This window comes from Oryx dammah, unplaced genomic scaffold, assembly GCF_014754425.2.
Source record: "Oryx dammah isolate SB20612 unplaced genomic scaffold, SCBI_Odam_1.1 HiC_scaffold_29, whole genome shotgun sequence".
NCBI classification, from domain to species: domain Eukaryota; kingdom Metazoa; phylum Chordata; class Mammalia; order Artiodactyla; family Bovidae; genus Oryx; species Oryx dammah.
This window is the reverse complement of record NW_024070213.1, coordinates 48,512,889-48,537,076: the sequence shown is the minus strand read 5'-3', so window position 1 is coordinate 48,537,076 and position 24,188 is coordinate 48,512,889. Positions and strand designations below refer to the sequence as shown.

Below are 24,188 nucleotides of genomic sequence, written 5' to 3'. Positions count from 1 at the left end.
CAAAATAATGTGTATAAGCCTCTTGAACTTTGGCATAAGTTCTATATGAACAAGATTCATCAAGGGCAAACACTTGTATCTTGAGCCTTGCTTTCTATGATGCTCAGTGCATTTATTAGAAGGGTGAGCAGATTTCCCGCTCAGTTGGGTTTTTGTTTGCTTGTTTTATTGTTTAATCCTTTAACAAAAATTACCTGTCAGCCTAAGGAATTCCCAAGTTAAATTTCATTTCAGTCCTCAGGAAACCAAATTATTATATTTTCAGATTTCCTCTGACTTTTGCTGCCATTCACAATGAGGGAGGAAAAAGTGGACTGCTTTGATGTGGGGGGAAAAAGCAATATATCACTTCTCTCAGAGGACATTTCTCAGTCTCTCATGTGAAAAAGGATTAGCACCTCCAACAAAGGTCCTGGAGATCACAGAATCGGCAGCAGCACCAAACAGTATTCCAAAGCAGAGGAAAAACTGTATTTGAGCAAGAGTGTTTGTCCTGGCAAACAGAAGCTTTTTAATAACTGCAAATCTGAGATAATGGCATACCCTCCTCAGCATCGCCCCCTAAATCCTCAAACAGCCAGTTTAAGTGGAGTGAAGTCAACCTTTGTTTTAAAATAGAAATACAGTCTTATCAAAATGCAGTTTTTTTCCACAGGCTGATTCAGCTTATCTATCTTTGGTTCATAGGGATTATACATTTACGGATAACATTGTTTGGAAGATTCATCTTTGACCCTCTCTTGTTCAACAAAAGTTCCATGATAAGGTCACTTGCCTCCATTTTGCATTAATAAAAATGATTCAGCAACCTGCTAAATTAATTTATTAGATTTTAACTGAATGTCTATTAGAAGAAAAGAAAGTCTCCTCTGATTTCCCAACACATTAAAGAATCCGTATACAGTAAGCATGAAGAGGCAGTGGAAAGTAAGAAAATGTTAAATTTGCGTGTGGCAAAAAATCCAAGAGAAAAAGTTTGTTAAGCAAGGCTGGGCAAAAAGCTTTGCTTTTTCCAGACCTTCACTTGTTATTTCAGTTTTCTATCTTCATGTTTTCTAAAATTGAGAGAATGAAAAGGCTTTGACTTAGAGTAATAATAATACCTTGTACTCATGTAACACTTGAAACCATCTAAAATCCTCTCTGCTAGTCTGAAGCTTCAAAGTCTGGATGTCTTTGGCTCCCTACTTTGCTTGATCCTTTTGAATGAAAGACTCCAGTGGGAGGGGAGAAAGGGGGCTGATGGAGTTAACAGCGTGAGCCCCAAGATAAGGTATACGACACCAGACAGTCCTTCAGAGTTTCCTTCCAAAAAGAAATCCTGGCAACTCTTTAACCTTTGAAATCAAGGTGATTTTTGTCCACATAAACACCTCAGGAAGATTTTATTTAATTTGCTTTTTGAAGAACAAATTTTGGTCTTCAGTCGCTAGCCGGTAACCCTCTGACCTTTTAGTAAATATCCAAGTAAAGCTTTGAAATTAGGGTTTTTAGTGTTTTATGGCCCAGAATAAAAATCTCCAATTCTGTTTCCAAATAGTGTAGCCTCAACACATTTTATTAAGCTCTCGACACATTCAGCCATGTGTATTTTGTAAAGTTCCTATGGTTATTGTTTTACAATAGCTGCTTCCAGAAGCATTGTAAGGGTTTCAATTAATCAGCCCTTTGTGTGCTTCAGACTATGCAAATTTATCACATCAAACCATTCAACTGCTCATGGGAAAGCCGTGTAAAAACTGCATTGTCTTCTAGCGCCTCCTCTCATTGAGAGTGATGTTTTAATAAGAAAGCTAATCAAGTTTTCTTATGCATTATTTATCTGTTAACATGTAAGGAAGAGCCGAATTAAAATTATGTCAACCGGGATATGGCAAGTGATGTGATAGATCTGGAAGCAATTCAACATCAGAACAAAGCTAATATGATTCAACAGTTTTTTTTTTTCTCTTCCCCTCCCCCTCGGGATTATTTAAGGTGGTGGTGTGGAGAATAAAAGAAGGTTAATTCAATAACTGGAAAGGGGGAAAGGAAGAAAGGAGTAACCACCTGTGTTAGCCTTCCCATTTCGACTTAGAGATTTACATTTCTGAATATGTAAAGACTTATCGAGATGAGTTTGTTCAAAGTAGAAACATTTCTTATTGAACACGAACAGTTCGAACTTGAAAGCATTCCTGCTGCTTCTTCGGCCCCATTTAGCACCATATTCATCAGCAGTAAGCTACTCTGCCCTGGAAATCCGCAGCCCAGGTCCTGTGAAGTCCTAAGTTATTAGGAGAGACACCGTCCTGATCGCGTGAAATGATCTGCACAGCCCAGTGGAGGGAGCTGCCTTTCAGCCTCTTAAGCCACAGTTAGTGCCACTGCATCTGCCCCTTCTATCCATTCATTAAGTTGGTCTCCTTTGCCTTGCTAGTTTGCTTCCTGCTGAGAGTAATTAGGTTTCTTATATAATAATAATTCCTTGTGTTTAGCTGCCGCCTTTCTCTGAGGACCTGAAAGTACCTCTCAGACATTAGCTCATCTGTTTTTGTAATACAATTTCCTCATGAGATAGATGCTAATTATTCCCATTCCAAAGACCAAACAACTAAGGCTCCCTGGAACGTGGTGCTTTACCCCCCAGGTAACAATATCGGTTGAATAGCATGGAGACAAAGTAAGATCTCCTGCTTCCTTGATGCCCTGCCCTACGCAGGTCTCAGCATCCAAGGGGTGATGAGCCTTTTATAGATGGCACTCCCCCTGCCCCTGTGTCGAACCTCATTAATACTGGGCTTTGCAGTGATCACACCTTCCCCAAACACCAAGCTTCTTCCTGCACTGTGACCAATAGAGAAGCATGGCAGCATCATTTCACCTTCACTTAGTGCTCAGAGTATGAAACTGTGCAGAATAAATAGCCTTGTCTAACCAGTACCCACAGAGAGTACAGGTTGGCAGTGTAGACTCTGATGGGTGTTATTTCAGCAGGTCGGCTCTGCATCACTTAGAGCATTAGAATGTGGTAAGCTGAACCAGCCCAGGTGTTTTTGTGATCAGCATTCAGCTGGGCTGCTCTGCTCGGGGCAGCTCTGAAGTGGACCCAAGTTCTTGAACCTCTTCATATTCCCACCTCTATCAGCACTTGTCACACAGCCTGTTAATTGAGGAAAATGATTCTCTCTTTTTTTCTCAGAAAATAAAGAGTAAAAATATGTAGCAACCTGAAAGTGGTAAATTTAATCCAAAAGTGTTTATACTTAGAAGGTAGACATGCTGCATAAAATTTTTAAAAATTAAGAAGTGAAGCAGAATGTGATCTTAAGAGGAGACCAGGCTGTCAACAAAAGAGAAAAACCCTTTGCTAGTTGGTTCTCGGCACGTTAAAGTCACACCAAAAATAGCTGTCAGGTTAAAGATGTTATTTCAGTTTTTGTCTTTAGCCAGCTGTTATTTGCTTTTCTGTCTCTGTATGGTAATGTAATGCTTTAGTGTTTTTTCCATATCTTTTTTCTCACTTTCTTACCTTTTCTTTCCCCCCAGCCCCCGTTTGGATTGAAATGGATCCATTACATTAAGACTAGTTTGTGTTTTTTTTTAATCCACAAATGACTTTTGAACAACTGAGTTGCTGTTTATAATTAGAAATACTTTCTAAGAGTGATTTGTCAGATTAACTGGAATTTTGCTGGGTAAACCTATTCTTAAAATGATTTATGTGTTGTTCTGCAAGGCACAGCAATAGAAATACAAATTGGTGTAAGAACCTCCACTATCTGGACCGTGACACAGAGAGCCGTGACAGCGGGTCCCCAGACTTGCCTTTGCCGTGTGGCTTGGCAGTCAGACTTGTAGTTTCTTGAGACTCCCTAAGTTCTTCACCTTTATGACTTGATATTAAGATGGATGGTGACGGAATAATATTTTATTGACTGGGTATCCGTAGACTTTTTCTGCTCTAACTTTCTGTGTTCCAGTTTCTCCTTCTTGTCTGTTTCCATCTGGTAGAAGTTCTATAGTGTCATCTGTGGTCTGATTCTCCCTTGGCCCCTGTGAGTGTGTTAAGTGTTCCAGGCCTGTTAAACTAGTGTATTTGTATTTCACTGCCAGGCAGTTGTGCTATAAACAGTGGGGTTGAGACACCAGCATGAGCCAGGGGATGAAATTTTATTTTAAAATCTGAAATGCTGCGTAAGCATTTAAGGTATGAATCAGTAATTGTTTCACAACAGCTTCCATTAGATATGGTTTATTTGTAGTCCATCCTCTTTTCAAGGATCCAGGAGAGTGTTAACACACTGAAGCGTACTGCATATCATTTACATTTTTAAACTAGCATTAAAGGAGAGTAACTTTAAAGAGTTCTAAATATCGGAGGAGATTTTTATGCCTCTGTTCCTGGAGAAGCCAAAGATTTAATTTTTCATTTGCAAAATAAGAGGAAAAAAAAAAAACCTTCCTGCTTTGATTAAAGATTTGAATAATCCTGAAACAGAAATACCTTAAAAAAAGAAAAAGAACAGTCTGGTCCTAAGATCGAGAACTCTCTCCCCCACCCCCTAATGAATTCAGTAAAATACAAAGTTTAAAAAAATCATCTGTCTCATTTGAGATTCGAGATCATCAAATTCTGTCTAAATATTTTGTTTTAACTCCTAAGCTCATTATGGTTTCTTTGTGTTAACTTGTATTAAAATCTGTCAGCTATGACTGGTCTCATAAGCACAGTCAGCGGACCAGAATAAGTTAATTATTTACTTGTGTCACTAGTGCTCTTCATCTAATGAAATGCACAGCTGTGTTGGATCTGCAGTTGGATGTGTAGCGCGCATTGTTCCGCAAGTCAGCAGAGGGTAGAAGCCGCAATGATGGAGAGCCCTCAGTTCTTTCTGCTGTTCTGGCTTTCTGTGTCGATTTCATGGATCTTTTATCATTCACTTTCACACAAAACAAACAACACAGGCCTGTCTGCTATGGGAACCATCTTGGCATATAAAAGGGTTTTCAGAGCCTAAAGTAATTTTAAGTTAGCGAAGATTTAATTTTTGGCTCACAGGTGCCCTTGATTCAGATGTGGCCCCAGCAGTTCCTATTATGGAATGGAAAAAAAAAAAAATCTGTAAGTGACTTACATAACCAATACTTTTTAAAACTGCAATGTCAGAAAAGGGCTGGTAAGAAAATAACTTCCCAAGAAAGGAAGCTCTCTACCAAATATTAATCAGATCTCAAGCAGAGTTGTTGGAGATTCAGATTTCAGGGGAGGGAGCACTGCTTTCGTTTTAATCACAAAATGAAGTTAAATTTGCTTGATGAAACGTGTCCACTAAGACTGGGAATACAGAATGCAAATCAGGTCTTTCTTTACCCTCCACCAATCTGAGTGTGTCCAGCTTCCGCTGGGGATTCCTGCACCTCCTGCTCCTCACTCCCACCTTCTACCGGGTGAACAGGCAGCTTCCCCCTAGAGCCGACGCCAGCATCCCCCTGTGAACTGCTGCGGAAGGGGGTGCTGAAGCTTTTCTTCAGTTTTGTTTTTAAGGGATGTAGCCAGCCCTTCACCTCCTCACCAGCCAAAGTGACATTCTCACCCAAGCACATCCTGGGACTGGCCTCTGCAGGAATTGCTGTTTTTAACATTTTGTTCACTGCTAAACAATGTTGTTGTCGGTTGCACCTAGATTTACAATTTGATCTCTTTCAGAGTAGATTTCCCAGTAGCCCCAGTGTTTTGTCGGATAATTTCAGTGTAGACAAGATGGATTTTTGGAGAGAAGAAAAGAGAGTCACAGACTCTGCTTGATTTAAATTCTAACACATTGTAGCTGAATTTGCAGTCAAGTGAACTGACTGTTTCTATGCTTGATGTAGGAAAGCATATGTTCTTTATGATAAACAATACAGTTTCAACCAAAAAGCCAAGTAAAGTACCTACATGCTCTGGAATTCAGCTTCATAAACCTAATTACCATTATTGTTGGAAATCTGAGTATTGATAACTGATGTCGAATAGATAAATGGTGCTCTTTTGCTTTATACTTCAGGTCTTGGTGTTTATAACACATCACCAAAAAAAAATCTCTTTTGAAATAGTTTGAGTAATTATGTAGAAACCAAACTGAGGAAAGAAACGTTTCTTTGAGGACAGTTTCTTTTTAATAGATGGAGATGTTTGATAGCTGCATGTACAAAGGAAAATAAATTTCATATTTTGAAATATTAAAGCACACCTGTGGCGGATTCATGTCAATGTATGGCAAAACCAATACAGTACTGTAAAGTAAAATAAAAAATTTTAAAAAAGCATTTTTTCTTGCTCCAATGCCATTGTACACTAGCTTTCTAATTCTGAATTTTGTAGATTGTGGTTAGCAATCTAAATTGTACTCTTGTATTCCTCCTATCAAGAAGTCAGAGGAATTTAAAATTATTTAAGTGGTAAGATTTTATAAGTTAGATTTTTAACTCTACAGGTTAGAATAATATTTAGGGAGTAATAAAGTACAACCAATTTAAGAGACCATCAGTAGAGTGCAGAGAGTTGGTGGGGTTTTGTTTTGTTTTCATGCTTAGAATTTCATGTCGAACTCTAGCCTTTTCTTCCAAGAATAATTTGGCATTTAATTTTCTTGTTCAACTTCACACTTCAGTCTGAGGTCCCTTTTCTGATGCGCTGTCAACTATAGGAATTACAATTCCTTAGGGCAGCTTAGGGAAAGCCAGGGGAGCCGGGGCAGAAACTGTGGGTAGACCATCAGCACATCGGCCACGCACAAGTACTCCTTGTCCCAGGTTTTAAAACCACAATTTAAACACACCCCTCGCTCAGTCAGCTCTCTGTGTTTGGTGGTCAGAGAACTCGCATTCCTGGGACCTGGGTACGGCACATCAGAAGCTGGGTGACGCAGAGCGAGGCCGCTGCTGACCTGCAGCTTCAGGGCTCCTGACGGGGCCAGGACTGCTTTCCCCTCTCCGTAGCTGGAGAGGCTGGGCCGGCAGCCAATGGCACGCTGTGTGTTGTGCCAGAAGGCCAGTCCGCAGGCTGCAGGGCCTTCCAGCCGGGACAGTTGTTTCGAACTGTTTGTCTAGCAGGGCGGTTGGAAATTGCTTTTGTTAACTCCTGATAGAGACCACAGAGAAGGTTTGAGAGCAGCAGAGATAGAAATGGCAATGAGGAGATCTCAGTTCAGTTCTGTGTTCTTCCTTCCTGCCGACTGGCTGTACAAGACCCAAAATCTTCTCTCCCCCAGGTGTCTGCGGCTTGATCGTCCCTCAGGAAGACATGCCATTCTGTGACTCTGGCATTTGTCCGGACATCATCATGAACCCCCATGGCTTCCCATCTCGAATGACGGTCAGTCCGTTTTTCAGAGATGCTGCTTTTAAGGAAGAGCGCAAGGCAGTTGGAGGAGACGGGACCCTGAAACTGATTTTTAGAAAAGGCCCTTTGAGCAAAAATAAGTTCCTGACCAGGTGGGCTGATCTAACAAGGGGAGGCGGAGAGGTTTGGGCTGTTCTTCAGTGGAAGTCTTCGAAGTGATGAAGTTACTCCCCAGCAAAAGACTCCGTCATCTCAAACCTAATGCGTCTGCCTCTCCGTGGTTGTCATTGGTCAGCCTGCCTCCACTACTGACCAGCCTTGGGACTTCAGAGTCACTTAACCCCTTGTTCTTCAGTTTCCTCGTGTGCAAACAGAGGGAGATAATAGTATCTATCCCATTGGGGTTTTGGAGGCATAAACTTAGGTCACAGTAAGAGAGGGTAAATATTTGCTGCTCTTAATTTGTCACTCTTATTAAGACTAATAGTCTCATAATCTTTGGGGGAAAGTGAGGCCAGAGCTAAATAAACCAACAGAATTCCTGCACCACAGGAAGGTCCTTACTTAAATCTTTTTACATCACGCAGGTGGGAAAGCTAATCGAGCTGTTGGCAGGCAAGGCCGGCGTGTTAGATGGTAGATTCCACTACGGCACCGCATTTGGAGGCAGTAAAGTGAAGGATGTGTGTGAGGACCTCGTCCGCCACGGTTATAACTACTTAGGGAAAGACTACGTTACATCTGGCATCACAGGGTGAGTGTGTGTTTAGACATCTTAAAGGAAAAGTATGATTTTATTAAAGTAAAAGTCTGATAAGACTTAAGAGCCCTTAAAATATACAGCTGGACTTTTTTAAGAAATCTGAAACAAGAAAATCAGGTTGGTGGTGGATTGTGGCCGCTAAGCTCTGGTGGTCATGCATGACTTTGCAGCATGTGGGTCTCACATCAGCACTCTGTATACTGTTCCTGATGTTGTATATGAATTATATCCCAGTTAAACTGGGGAAGCGGAGAGAAGAAAAGCCCGAATTTAGAAAACTAGGGCTTCCTGGGTGGCTCAGTGGTAAAGAATTTGCCTGCCAATGCAAGAGACACAGATTTGATCCCTGATCAGGGAAGATCCCACAGGCCTCGGAGCAACTAAGCCCGTGTGCCACTACTATTGAGCCTGTGCTCTAGATCCCGGAAACTGCAGCTGCTGAGCCCACGTGCCACAGTTACTGAAGCCTGTGCACGTAGAGCCTGTGCTCTGCAATAAGAGAAGCCTGCCCACTGCAGGAAAGAGTAGCCCCTGCCTGCTTGCTGCACTAGAGAAAAGCCTACATAGCAACACAGATCCAGCACAGCCAAAAATATAAACAAATAAATAAATGGTTTTTAATTAGAAAACTGATAAATTCAGGAATGCTGTTTTGCTGAGGAGGTTCTCATTTAAAAAGTAGAAAAGATCTTATTTACTAGGATTACTACACAACTTTTAAAGAACACATCAATTGTGTATAATTCAAAGTCTCTTAACTGTTGGCCTTTCTCTGTACTTCTGTGATGAATTTCAGGTATTTTGTGCTCTGACAGATAGCCTGAGGCCTAATGTTTGCACATTCATTCACCAACAGCGTGTTAAACACCTAAGTATATAACAGTGAACAGAATAGACATGGTCCCTGGCCTGTGTGTCTGACCATTGAGATTTGTTACTAGACATTAAAAGATATAGATTACTTTCTCAGATGATCTACCCAGACTGTAGTAATGTGAATTTCTTTAGGTGTATCATGGTTGAGCTATTATAGAAAATCACATTACAGGAAAAGAGTGATGGTCCATTTCAAAAATGATTCAGTGAAATAGCTAAGGTCCATTTCAAAAGAAAAGTTGTCATTGCTCAACTGATCATTTTACTCTTTGCTCCTCATCCAGAAATAATGCAGTAGTTGACCAGAAGGTGTGCAGAACTGGTGACTCAATTTGGCAGACCTTATGAACATAATTTTACTGGAAGATTTGAATGGGTTGTGCTCTGCTTCCTGTGAACAAAACTGTAGACTATGTCTACACCACCTTCTGCAGTGCCTCCAGCCAAGCCATTCATCTCAGTGGCAAAGTTTGAGAAACACTGTTTTAGCTTGTTAGTTGAAAGTTCTACACAGGACTTAGAAACATATTCACCCACCAGCTTTCATCTCTTGTCACATTTCTGAGCATAGTTAGGAGGAAAGATTGCATATGGCTTTATTCAGTTAATGATAGAATGGCATTAGGTGCCAGAGTTCCAGAAATTCTACCATGAAGAGCCATACAATGGAGAAATAGAATCATTTATTATTAAAAGCTGGAAAGAAAGGGGGTCAGTGTGACCCCCTTGTACAACTAAGAAAACTGAGATAGAGAGATCACGCAATTACTTTGTGACAGGCCTAGGATGAGAATAGTGTCTCCTGACACCCTGTCCATTGAGCCTTTCACTCTACTGTGTCTTCCAAGAATCTGGCTCTTCTTAAGCCAGCAGAATGGCTTGATAGAGGCAAAAGTCTTTGCTAGTGATGCTGAAAGCATTGTAAGATGTGTACCACGCAAACAAGGGCAGGTGCTTTTGTGTCCTCTCTGCTGTGTCTGTTGCCTTCTTTGTCTTTCCACTCTTGCATCAGGCTGTGGCCCAAAATTTACTTAGTAGGGAAAGCTCTGGATTTGAGTCACTGTACCACTCACCAGCTCTTATTTAGCCCTGTGTGCCTATTTCTTCATCTTAAACATAGGGAAGACAGTCTGTCCCTCCCTGGACTGAGTTATGGACTAAGTCATGAGTTAGATGGCACATATTAGATGCTTCCTTTCTTTTGAGGAAGAAGTTCTGGGGCAGTTAAACATGTTTTTAAACGCATCTTTCTGGCTGCTCTTGCTCCAAACTGAAGAAAAAAAGCTCTCTACTGCCAAAGCATTTAAATATTCACTCTCTTTTGAAACTCTTAGTACACCTTTTCTAAAGGGTGCGTCAGCTATGTGACAGATGTTGACCAAGTACCAGTTGTATGCCAGGCAGAGTCATTAGTGCGGGGACCACTGTGACAAGGAGATGAAGTGCTTATCCTGCAGAGTTCACTTCTCCTGGGGAAAAGAGGCAATAATTGAGAAATAACAAATGTGTCTTTTAATACCAAACAGTGACAAATACTCTGAACAAAATATAACCTAGGTGAGAGCTGAGACAGTGCACTGGCACTGTGACGCTGGGTGCAACGGGGACCCTGTCAGGGTACATCTCTCTGAAGAGGTGGAGTATTTTGACAGAGCCACATGAACACCTGCTGAAAGAGTGTTTCAGGCAGAGGGGACAGTGAGTGCAAAGGCCCTGAAGTAGACTGGCATGCTACATTTGCAGAGCAGTGAAGAAGCCAGTGTTGCTGAAGTAGAGTTGCGTGGTGAGGAGAGGGAATAGAAAATGAGTCAGGTGGACAGGAACCAGCTTGTGTTAGACCTTGTGGCCATGATACACGGTTTGGGTGATGCAGATTCTGAATGTAATGGGAAACCACTGGGAATTTAGAGCAGAAGGGCCACCTGCTGTGAGCTCTGTTTTAGAAGGAACCGTTCTGACTTACTCTGTAAAGAATAGACTGTTAAGAGATAAGAGGAGAAGCAGAAAGGCAGATCAGAGGATTGTCTGCAGCGGTCCAAGCGAGAAAGGAGGGTGACTTGACAAGGTGGCAATGGTGAAAGAGGGGCTGTCCTATATACACGCTTTCACAGCCTGTTTACATTGTTTTCACTATTATTTTTAATTGAATGGAAGACTCTTTTAATTTTACAGTGCTTTGTGATTTTCAAAAGTTTCATACATGGTTTCATGAGTCAGTTCAGTCGCTCAGTCGTGTCCGACTCATTGCGACCCCATGAATCACAGCACGCCAGGCCTCTGTGTCCATCACCATCTCCGGGAGTCCACTCAAACTCACGTCCATTGAGTCGGTGATGCCGTCCAGCCATCTCATCCTCTGTCGTCCCCTTCTCCTCCTGCCGCCAATCCCTCCCAGCGTCAGAGTCTTTTCCAATGAGTCAACTCTTCGCATCAGGTGGCCAAAGTACTGGAGTTTCAGCTTCAACATCAGTCCTTCCAAAGAAATCCCAGGGCTGATCTCCTTCAGAATGGACTGGTTGGATCTCCTTGCAATCCAAGGGACTCTCAAGAGTCTTCTCCAACACCATAATTCAAAAGCATCAATTCTTCAGTGCTCAGCTTTCTTCACAGTCCAACTCTTACATCCATACATGACCACTGGAAAAACCATAGCCTTGACTAGACTTTGTTGGCAAAGTAATGTCTCTGCTTTTGAATATGCTATCTAGGTTGGTCATAACTTTTCTTCCAAGGAGTAAGCATCTTTTAATATCATGGCTGCAGTCACCATCTGCAGTGATTTTGGAGCCTCCCAAAATAAAGTCTGACACTGTTTCTACTATTTCCCCATCTATTTCCCATGAAGTAATGGGACCAGATGCCATGATCTTTGTTTTCTGAATGTTGAACTTTAAGCCAACTTTTTCACTCTCCTCTTTCACTTTCATCAAGAGGCTTTTCAGTTCCTCTTCACTTTCTGCCATAAGGGTGGTGTCATCTGCATATCTGAGGTTATTAATATTTCTCCCAGAAATCTTGATTCCAGCTTGTGCTTCTTCCAGCCCAGCATTTCTCATGATGTACTCTGCATACAAATTAAATAAGTAGGGTGACAATATCCAGCCTTGACGTACTCCTTTTCCTATTTGGAACCAGTCTGTTGTTCCATGTCCATTTCTAACTGTTGCTTCCTGACCTGCATACAGGCTTCTCAAGAGGCAGGTCAGGTGGTCTGGTATTCCCATCTCTTTCAGAATTTTTCACAGTTGATTGTGATCCACACAGTCAAAGGCTTTGGCATAGTCAATAAAGCAGAAATAGATGTTTTTCTGAAACTCTCTAGCTTTTTCGATGATCCAGCAGATGTTTGCAATTTGATCTCTGGTTCCTCTGCCTTTTCTAAAACCAACATGGTTTCATATAATCCCATAATAACCCTTTTTCTCCTACCCCTATACTGCCTCTCTCTCTTCCCTCTCCCCACTGGTAACCAATAGTTTGTTCTTTATGAGTCTGGTTCTTTTTTGTTTTATTTACTAATTTGCTGTAATTTTTAGATTCCACATATAAGTGATATCATCTGGTATTAGACTTTCTCTGGCTTTTTCACTTAGCACAAGGCCCTGCAAGTGCACCTGTGTTGCTGCAAATGGCAAAATGTCATTCTTCTTTATGCCTGAGTAGCATTCCATCAGATAGATATACCACATCTTCTTTATCCACTCATCTGTTGATGGACACTTAGATTGCTTCCATACCTTGTGCTTGTAAATAATTTTAAAATGTATGGAAACACAAAAGACCCCAAAGAGCCAAAACAATCTTGAGAAAGAAGAGTAGAGCTGGAGGAATCACTCTCCCTAACTTCAGACTGTACTACAAAGCTATAGTAATCAAAACAGTATGGTACTGGCATTAAAACAAACAGATCAATGGAACAGGATAGAAATCCCAGAAATAAGCCCACACACTATGGTTAATTAATCTGTGACAAAGGAGGCAAGAATATACAGTGGAGAAAAGACAGTCTTTTCGATGAGTGGTGCTGGGAAAACTGGACAGCTACATGTAAAAGAATGAAATTAGAACAAACTCTAACACCATACACAAAAACAAACTTAAAATGGATGAAAGACTTAAATGCAGGACTGGATACTATAAAACTTCAAGAGAAAAACATAGGCAGAATACTCTTTGACATAAATTGCAGCAATATTTTTTTTAATCCATCTCCTAAAGCAAAGGATACAAAAGCAAAAATAAGCAAATGGGACCTAATTAAACTGAAAAGCTTTTGCACAGCAAAAGAAACATCAATAAAACAAAAGATAATCTAATGAATGGGAGAAGATATTTGCAAATGATAAGGGTAATCAGTGGATGGGGTTAATATCCAATACATAAAAACAGCTCATATGGCTCAACATTAAAAAAACAAAAACCGAATTAAAAACTGGATAGAAGAACTGAATAGACTTTCTCCAAAGAGGACGTGCAGATGGCCAATAGGCACATGAAAAGATACTCAGCATTGCTAGTTATCGGAAATGCAGATCAAAACCACAGTGAGATACCACCTCACACCAGTCAGAATGGCTGTCATCAAAAAGAACAAAAATAACAAACGTTGGAGAGGATGTGGAGAAAAGGGAGCCCTTGTACACTGTTGGTGGGAATGTAAATTTGTGCAGCCACTGTAGAAACAGTATGGACATTTCTGAGAAAGCAAAAAATAAAAACTACCATATGACTCAGGAATTCCATTCCAGGTTGTATATCCAACAAAACCAAAAACACTAATTTGAAAAGATACATGCACACAGTATTCATAAATTTTTATTTCTAATTGAACAGTATATCTTTTATTGTATCTGTGGTACTTTTATATTTTCAGTTCTCGCATTTTGTTTACTGCAGTCTGAAAGTCACTCTCTCGCCCATTCATTCAGTCATAAATTCATTCAAAAAACAGATTAGGACCTGCTGGTGATGAGTCCTAAAAAAGGTTGTCTCTTGTTATCCCAAACTTAGTTCCTTAACCTAAGACTCTGACCTTTCTTGCAGTGAGCCCTTGGAAGCATACATCTATTTTGGCCCTGTGTACTATCAGAAACTGAAACACATGGTGCTTGATAAGATGCATGCCCGGGCCCGGGGACCACGAGCTGTCCTTACCAGGTAAGAGAAGAGCATTTATAATGCAGTCAAGTCTACGGTGCATTTCTCGGATGTAGCAGTAGGCAGATGTCAAAATTTAGGGTGTTAGGTAGGCATCAACAAAAATCACATGTCTGATTAACATGAGAAAATAGCCACCAATTGAAAATCAGTTCATAGGTAAGCAAACCCATGGAAGGTCTTGCCAATAGTCTCCTAACAAAGTCATTTATCCTGCACCAGTTGGGGCTTGGGTCCCTAACCTTTTAAAGTATTCTCAAGCCCAGCAGATACGTAAACCACAGGGAATCCATTTAGGGGGCCAATAGGGGGCCAGTTCTCATACAAGAAGGAACGGCCTGAGTGGGACACACAGAACCTTCCCAGTCTCTGGGGAACTTCCCATCTGGCTCAGGAACTCCATCCTTCCAGGGGATTCCTTATCTATTCCAAATTTTGTAGAAAACTCTCTCTGCTTCTTCCCATGTTTAATTTATATCTTAACAGTAAAGCTCCTCTCTGGAGCCCTGGCAATAGCTATTGGGGACCCAGGTTAAGTTTTTCTATTTTTAAATAACAGAGAACTGAGACATCTTTGAAAATACTCAAAAGACTTTTTCCCCTGGTTTGAGGACTGTACTATGCTGATGATGATGATAGTGATGGTGATAGTAATGCTAGCACTGCTGTTTTATGTGATTATATGTTAACTTATTGTTATATCACAGAAGATTGTGTAATTATTATTTCCATCTAATAATAATATTAGCAGCCACTCGGGTTATGTCTCTTCTCATTGAAGGCTCTTTGGGCTAGATTGTCTCACATGCATTTTTACAAATGAGACTGAGAGGCTGAGCAGCGTGCTTTTGCTCACTGTCTACAAGCAGTTTGACAGATACCATACAATATCACTTACATGTGGAATCTAGGAAAGTGGTATAGATGGGCTTATTTACAAAGCAGAAGCAGAGTCATAGATGTAGAGAACAAATGTATGGATACCAAGGAAGGAGAGGGTGGGATGAATTGGGAGATTGGGATTGATGTATATACACTACTATGTCTAAAATAAATAACTGATGAGAACCTACTGTATCACACAAGGATCTCTGTTCAGTGATCTGTGGTGACCTAACTGGAAAGGAAATCCGAAAAAAAGTGGACGTAGGTATATATATAGCTGATTCACTTTGCTGTACAGCAGAAACAACACAACATTATAAAGCAACTATACACCAATAGAAAATTAATTTTAAGAAATAGAAGCAGTTTGAATCCAGGTGAGCCCTGCTCTGTAGCTTTGTGCTTTTAGCCAGCATGTGATGCTGCCTCTTTGTTTAGTACAAACACATTTGTCTGACTTGTTCCAAAGGCAGCCCACTGAAGGTCGATCTCGCGATGGTGGTTTGCGTCTTGGAGAAATGGAACGTGACTGTTTAATCGGTTATGGAGCCAGTATGCTTTTACTAGAGAGACTAATGATTTCAAGTGATGCCTTTGAGGTTGATGTCTGTGGGCAGTGCGGACTTCTGGGGTACTCCGGCTGGTAAGTGGATACCACATGTCTCTCGCACCACATCCCGTGCCTCTTAAATCACAGCTCAGTGTTTCACCCTGCATCCTCCCCACATATTCTCCAGCCTTCCCTCTCCAGACATTCTGGAATTCAGGATTCTGTATGTACATGCTTAGTTTGTCTGCCTAATGTTCTGCTCTCTACGACCACTACAGTTTAAACTCCCAAGGAGAATTTGTCTTCTTTTTAATGTTATCTCAAGTACCTTTTATAACACTATTCATCTGTAAATACTAGCAGATTCAGAATTATAGCATATTTTAACTAGTATCCTTCAATAGAAGACCGTGTCAAATGCCCTTGTTTAACGTCAAACCCAAGGAACCAGGTATGTTGCCCCAGCTCTTATAGCAAGTTGGTGAGAGAGCCGGGACCTTGTCTGTACCCTCTCTACTTTACATTTGGCCTGTGAATTCCCTGAAGTCAGAGACCACGTCTATCTCAGTTTTTCACTCAACAGACATTGAGTAAGAATCAGCTACATGCCAGACACTGTTCTAGGCCCCAGAGGTATGGTGGTGAATCAGATGAATGGCTGCTCAGAGGGAGCTTGTCTTCTAGCTCATTCTAACTCCTCTCTGTCTCGTCTACCTCTGCTTCTCCAGCCTGGGACCTTTCTGATGCTAAATAAAATATAATTGCTTAGGATTATCCATAGGTAAATTGCATAATTCATAAACTTTGTAATTTCTGTGTCGAGTTCAGTACACAGGCCAGTTAAAAGATGATACTCCGTATTTTTTGTTTGTGCTTTTTTTCCTCCTGGTACTGGTTCTACTCTACCACTGAAGAACAGGTGCTCTCCTTAGCTTAGTCGTGATCCAGAGCCCTGAAATACCCCTGTAGGCAGGAGGGCCAGCAGTTTCCTGGTGTTTACTCACTCTTCTGCCAGAGATGAGGTCTAGCAAGGTATAAAACCAATGCTGTGAGAGAGGAAATAGCCTCAACTCCCTCACCCACCTTCCCAGAGTCTCTTTCCCCACTGAGTCCCCCTTCAGAGTCTCCTTCCAGAAAGAGCCCCAACTTTTTGCCATCTGTCACTGCCAGTTTCTTGGTGAATGAAAGCAAATCAAGAGTTGGAATGAATGAACTTCTTTGAACACAGTGTATATACTTTGCTAGTTACACAACAAAACCCTTTAGCCAATTATCTTATGATTTTTTTTTTTTTTTGGTGTAAAATAGTTGAGAAGGAGTCATCTGTTTCTTCTTATCCGTGAAGAAATCACTTCATATTAAAAACCCAACACAAGAGGTGGCTGTTAGCACTTTGTTCCTTTCACACGATGGCAGAGAGGAGGCGACAGTATTCTAAGCATAAGCCTGCGTTGCTCTATCAGTGACATGGGAGGGGGTGTTTCAATTCTGGGATATCTACTTGTCTTTTGAAATGCATATTGAGTTTACTTTTTATTGTTCTGGCTGTGTAACACACCACAAAATGTGTAATAGCGAGATGCCTGGAACTAGTTTCACTATGCTTAAGTCTTCTAATTTGGTGCGACGATTTTTTTTTTTTAAAGCTTAAACTACAAGCATGTATTTCTCACATATATGGAGGCAGGGAAGTTCAAGATCAAGGGATCAGTAGATGTGCTGTCTGGAGAAGGCCTACCTCCTGGTTCATAGACAGCCATCCTCTGGCACAAGGATCTCAAAGTAATTTATTTTGAACAGATGGTGCAGAGGAATCATTTTATTAAGAACAGGGATCATGAGACTTCAGAGTTTCCTTTTCTTCTCCATTCTCCCCACATTCCCTCCTGTGCTTCCCACTCAAAGAAGAAAGAGAGAGTGTGTGTGTGACAGAGAAGAGAGACAGCAGAAAAGAACGGAAGCAGTAGATGAACTTCATTCACATACTTTGAAAACCTTCCACTAAATACTCAGGGAAACTCACAAGCTGTGGTTGATCTCCTCGTTCTTCTGTTAAATTCTCTTCTCCTTTGCTGCTGATCGTTTGATGGCAGTGCTTGATTTTGAAGCTTATGTGTTCAATGTGTATTGTATTTAAAATCCCTTGAAAGAGGACAACTCAGGTTATACAGTTTAAGGGTCTTTACTGTAATTAAACAGACATGGATATACCATAGGTCTGATTTTGAGTGGCCTGTGGCCACTCAACCCTTGTTGCCAACATAAAAAAATAAAACCTTCACCCACTCTGGGAGTCTGGCACCCTCCTTGCGCTGCTTCCTAGCAGAGGGGCCTAATGATGCTGTCATTTTCCCGTCCTTACCTGATCAGGCGCACTGGGTTGTGTGGGGAGGGAGCACGGGCATTTGTTGGAGGAAGTCGCTCTTTAATGAACAGCACAATGGAAGCTGAGTAATTAGAGCAGTTCAGAACCTTGAAACTGGCCTTTTGTCAGTGATTTGCACATTAGTAAGGCATTGCTATGGGGATGTTTACAGCAAGACTGTTGTTCTGCAGAAGACAGGAGGGCGTAAGTCACAAAAGAGAGGAAAACTGCCGAGAAAAGAAAATCCCTATTCGGATAATTAGCTTGTAGAGGATATTTTACTGGACAGTCATTCCTCATGTGGAGCCGCAGCCTCCTTCTTCCACGGCCTTCGCCTTAAAAAATCAGTGTCTTTTCTTGTTGTTTGGGTCAGGTCTCTTTCAGAAATAGGGTAAAACATTATATATTTTTATTTATGTGTATTTTATCTGTATATATGTGCATGTTTTATCTGTATATATTTATGCATATATATATGTGCACTGGAACATCTTAAATGATGAGAAATATTTAATAGAGATTAGTGGACTTTCTGGATTATGAATCAGCACATATGGAAACTTGAAACAGATGAGCTTGGATTGAAGTCACAGGGTAATATACTGGTCAGGAGAATCAGCAAGACATTCCCCCAGTTAAATCCATTTCTCCAGTTTAATTAAAGCATGAACATGATTCCTGAATAAATTAGATCAACCCAAGCACGTTTAAAAACATAATTCATAAACTTAATGCATTAATGAGGTCTTTAGTCTTTTAGGAAAAAGTCATCCATAATGTTCCTACTATTAGTGTTGGTGGAATCAGATCTCCAAAGTGCTTGCTAAGGTCTCTGCAGGTCCCCTGGTGGGGACCCAGGCATGGGTCCATCGTGGCTTGTCCTTTTTCCCTCCACCTCTCCTTGGAAAGTTCATATCTGCATAGTCACCCACCATCTCGTTCAAATTCTCAGCCTTAATGCTTTGCTTTTCTAAAATTAATAAAGCTTTATTTTACTGATGGCAAAAATGACCCCTGAATATTTTTATTATATTCAGTTATAAAAAATACATATATATAGAAAAAATACAAATTGTCACGTTTGTGACAATACAAATTCCTGCCACCCACAGATGACCACTAATTTTAGTGATCCTTTGGGGACATTTCTGTTTGCCAGTCGTTCTGTGGTTTAGTTGCTAACTCGTGTCCAACTCATGGACTGTAGCCCACCAGGCTCTTCTGTCCATGGGATTCTCTAGGCAAGAATACTGGAGTGGGTTGCCATTTCCTTCTCCAAATAGTCTGTGCCCTTTTTTACTTTAAATCATGAACCCCTTGGAGATTCTGATAATAGCATAAAAATAAAATTATATACACCAGAAAATCTGGTTACAGATGATTTTGGAAGCTTCATACATTTACTGAAACCCGTCTGAGAACTCCCCAGGTAATCATGCTGTTGAGTAGACTGCTCTTTCACTCCACATTGTGTCCTGGACACCTTTACATTTCACTAATCTGGGTCTGGCTGCACAGGGTTCTTCTGCATAAATGTCCTGTAATAACAGAACCAGTAATTTATTGGACATGTGAGTTCTAGCTTTATGCCGTTAAAACCAGTTTGACCATGAACATTCTTGTGCCACTTTTGTGGTTACTCAGTGAAATGACACACCCTCTACATGTGTAACACACATTGTCTTACTGCTCTGGTCTGCCAATCACTAAGGAGTCTCCCTCCAGCCACCAGTCAGCACTGACTCTTCTAAGCCATGGTTGCTGTCCCTCCTACATTCATTTTGCACCCTGTTACCTGGGAGGATCCAGTTTTCTACCTGTTAAGTTTCAGGATATATACTGGAAATCTATTGTCCCAGGTACCCCAGACCCTTGAGATATAGGATGAGGTCCTATTTTGGTCTGAAACCTAAGAGAATAATTCAGCTTCTCCCCTGGGACCCTTCTTCCGTTGTAGCCATTGATTAAAATCTAGGTTCAGTTCACTGGCTTTTCCTGAAGGAAGAGAAAAGAAAACTAATTGAAAGAGCAGATACGTTGGCTCGGACTGGGTGCTGTTGTGAGGATAAAATGGGAATACATGAACACACACAGGAATCAGTGCATTGTGAGTGCAGTGGCCTCCAGGACTAAGGGAAATATCTATGCTTGAAGAGCACTGGAAAAATAAGTAGCATTTGACTGGATACCACCTTCCTGTATGAAAGTCTTCTCTTGCCCATCACACTTCAAGCATTTCAGTGACAGAAAGCAAATTGAGCATCTTGTCTAGAATTGTATAGAGCAGTAGTAGCTTTTCAACTACAGGGATAGGGACTAAATTGTTTTGAAATTCTTTCAATAACAAAGACTAAATCTGAGTAACTTTCAGATAAAGTTCAGATTTCTGGGCCTCATTCAAAACAACTATATAGGCAGATATTTTGCATTTTAAAGAGAAAGGTCTAGAAGTGTGGATGCAACTGATTAAAAGTATGTGCTTTTAAAACTGGGGGAGTGGTATTTGGTTTGTTTTTTTCTTTTCCTGCCTTGGATGCTTCTTTTTATTCCTGGGGTGTATACATACATATTTGGAGAAGGAAATGGCAACCCACTCAAGTATTCTTGCCCAGAGAATTTCATGGATAGAGGAGCCTGGTGGGCTACAGCCCATGGGGTCACAGAGAGTCGGACACCACTGAGTGGCTCACACTTTCACTTTCATACATACATATTTGATAGTGTGAATGAACACTGAGGACTAGGAAACGAGCGAACTCAATAGGATGGTCATGGAATGGTGCAGAGCGCATCTTCCCTTCTTTCACGCTGCCTCCACCCCTGTTGCTGTCCCTCTAACGCAGCTAACTTGGGTTTCAGGTGCCACTTCTGCAAGTCATCCTGCCACGTGTCCTCCCTGCGCATCCCGTACGCCTGCAAGCTGCTCTTCCAGGAACTGCAGTCCATGAACATCATCCCCAGACTGAAACTGTCCAAATACAATGAGTAAGGATGGAGCAGATGGTTATTTAAAAAGAACGGTCGATATGTCCAACGCAGTGGAAAGCAGAAGAGATGAGGACCACCTCTACTCTGGGGAGTTCAAACATCCTTTGAATTGTTCTCTCTCTTAAAAAAAACAAACCACATAGTTGATGGAGAGGATTTTTATACATTGGGAGACTTGGCTAAACAACCTCCATCAACGAGCCTCATGCCATGGGAGAGGTACCAATGATACAAACTCTAGTGAAGTCTCTTGTCCATATACCAAATGTGATTCACAAGTGGATGTGAACTAAAAGATAAACTTTTATTTATGGCCTGGTATCTTGAAATTTACTCATTAGAAAGACCTTCCTTCTTAAGAAAATAATGTTTAGGGTCAAAGAAAACTCAAGATTCTTAGGAACAGGAACAATCTGAATTGGTTGACTCCTTTGTCTGGGAGGCTGTTCTGAGCTGTGTCTATAGGAAAGACAACAGCAGGAAGCTGAGAGGATAAGCGGGGTCTTTCTTATCTGGTGCAGGGGATAAATTTCCCCAATAATTGAATCTTGTCTTTATACACTCAACTTTTTAATTCTATTAATAAATGTCTTCCTACCCTCTTAAGTTTACCAAGGATGTCACCTTTTCTTAAGAACTAACTGCTACTCTTCTGAACCACCATGATCATATGCAATAACATTTGTTGAGTATCTGAAAATAATTCCATGGATGCTTTGTAAAGTTTTACATCCCTTCCATTCCTGCCTGGATGTTTAGTTGTTCATTTGGTTTTTAATCTTTTAATCGGACAGCACTCTTCATCCGATTCTATAATAGGTTGTTCTTAATTGCTCTGCCCTGAAGCCAGATAAATATTTGTGTTAGGGATTGTTTGTAAGTCAGAAAAGCTTTGAGTAATGGTCTTAGGTCGGGTCCCCAGCATGTCACATTCAACCTGTGCCACAGAATATTAATAGGTGTTCTAGAATCAAGGTCCAGTGTCAAATAAGGTTGAGAAACAGGATGTATCCACGTTAAACTACCACAGACTTGTTCAGAGGCTTTACCAAGCTACTGTGCTGGGACCTCTGAAAGAGGGAGCCAGGCTAGTCACTGACATGGGAAGCCAACCTCGACAGTCTCACGCAGGTCCTGGAGGTTTCTCAGGATGGACTGCAGGGGAGCAGACCTTCTCCAGCCGTCTCCACGTGTCTCTGTTCCCTTCAGGGACTGGGTAGGATTTACAAAGGCAGAGGGGTTTGCATGCCCAGATCTCTTGCTTCAGCTGGTGGTTCCTTCTTTGCGTCTGGCTTTGTTGTTCTCAAGAGTGTTGGTGCCTGAAGATGACTCTACCAGATTGAATGTGTATGTCCTGCATTTCGTGGGCCGTTTAAGGAGCTTTGTATAGTAACTTTGACTATTGCCTGTTACACGACAAGCCACTATCAACTCTGCTAAAGATGCCGTAGCCCTGCCCCATGAGGCATGCCACGACAGTGACCCCTGGGAGGAGCTGCCAGTGTGCAGGGTGCTGGCGTGAGGGCTCCATCACATCCCCATTGTGAGACCCTGTACTGAGGATAGAAGGGGCAGGACATGACTGCTGCCCCCTAGGGGCCCCGAGCCCAGTGGGGGAGACCAGACGCCACTAGTCATGGGTCACTGCCCGTCAACCAGTGCTGAGGCTTAACCCGGCAGTGCTCAGGGTTAGCTGTGCTCTGAAGTTTCCGAAACAGCCCAAGAAGCTGAAGCTCCAAGTGGCTGACTCACCCTGCGCCCCACCACTGATGGGAAACAGTAGGGGCCTGGAGACCAGGGTTCCTGATTTGGAGGGCTCACTTTGGGTTTCATCCATGATTCTTATTTTTCTTTTTTTTTTTTTTTTTTTTTGAAATTTTTTTATTGTGAAATTCACATAAAACGTGCTATTTTAACCAATAACTGTACAGTTCAGGGGCACTAAGTACATTCACATTGTGCAACTGACCGTCATCCACAGGATTCTATTCTTCAGTCACTAAATGTGACAGTTTTCTTTTCTTTTTTTAATTCAGGTGCCACTCAGTATTTGAATTCTTAAACTTCTTTTTTCAAAAACAGTTCAGTCAGTTCTGAAGGGAATTGGCTAGGAAGTTCCCAGTTCTCCAAGTTACCAAAGATCTGGAAAGTGTGGGTTCCAAACTGAGACCTCCTTAGAGCAAAAAAATTGTGTCAGGTTGGTAATTTCAAAACCCAGCAGATACGCCATTTGAATAACTAGTTGACTGAATAGTATTTTGATGGAAAGAACCCAGAATTGATATTAGCGCCACTACAGCCTTATTTGTCAGTTCCTTATTTTAAAAAATGACCATTTAGATTTCCATTTCCAGGAATGATAAATAACCTTTTGCAGGCCACCCTCAAAGTGCCTTTTTCCCTCTGGGCTTTGCCAGGCTGAAATTGGCTCTAGGATGAAAGGCTAAAAAGCCAGGCCAAAGCCACTGCAAGACTGCACCCCTTTCCCAAGCTTTGGTGAGTCCAAGGGCTGGGGAGACAAAACTATGGGCTCGGTGTGGCCAAGAGGACAGGCCTAGAAAGGCCAAGATCCCAAATAGAAAGCAAGCTCCCTGAGGCGAACCCAGCTTCTCCACCACTTTTCCCCTCATAGTAGTCTGCTCTGGATGCCGCAGCCAGATGCCGCAGACTGGGCGGTTACACAATAGACATTTATTTTCTCACAGTTCTGGAGATTCAGAGTCCAGGGCCAAGGTGCTGACAGGTTTGGTCTCTGGTGCGGACTCTTGTTTCTCCCTGGCTGCAGACAGCCACCTCTCACTGTGTCCTCACATGGCCTTTCTTCTGTGTGTGAGGAGAATGAGTGAGCTCTGCTCCTCCTCTGTTTCAAAGAACACCTGTGACGTCATTTAACGTTAATTACTTCCTTAAAGGCCCTGTCTGCAAATAAAGCCACATTGGGAGTTGGGGCTTCAACACAGGAATTTTGGAGAGGCACAGTTCAGTCCATCATACCTGTCAAGGCATTTGCCAGCTCCTAACAGCACTGGCTGGCCTGCTCGCAGTGTCTTTTAAAGCTGAACGTGCTTAGCAGTCCTGTTCCTGGATGTGTGTGCCCATCAGAAATGTGTGTGTATGTCTTATCAGTAGGCAGGAGCAGAAATGTTTCTAATAGCACTGATGTAGTAGCCCTGACTTAGAACTAACCCCTGCCTATTAACAGTATGATATAGAAGGAAATGAGAGCCCACTCCAGTGTACTTGCCCTGGGAAATCCCATGGACAGAGGAGCCTGGCGGGCTGCAGCCCATGGGTCAAA

The 24,188-nt window shown here is 41.7% G+C and overlaps 1 protein-coding gene across 1 annotated transcript in view; it reads left to right on the top strand.

Moving 5' to 3' along the window:
* The window catches only part of POLR3B (RNA polymerase III subunit B), a 115,933-nt gene extending 94,432 nt beyond the window's left edge, over positions 1-21,501 (top strand). Inside the window, exons 24-28 of the mRNA XM_040234807.1 lie at positions 7,236-7,339; positions 7,894-8,060; positions 13,989-14,102; positions 15,457-15,630; positions 20,762-21,501. Of these exons, the coding sequence (XP_040090741.1) occupies positions 7,236-7,339; positions 7,894-8,060; positions 13,989-14,102; positions 15,457-15,630; positions 20,762-20,891 (689 nt within the window). The 3' untranslated portion in view covers positions 20,892-21,501. The remainder of the gene's footprint in view (positions 1-7,235; positions 7,340-7,893; positions 8,061-13,988; positions 14,103-15,456; positions 15,631-20,761) is intronic.
* Positions 21,502-24,188: the final 2,687 nt, after the last annotated feature.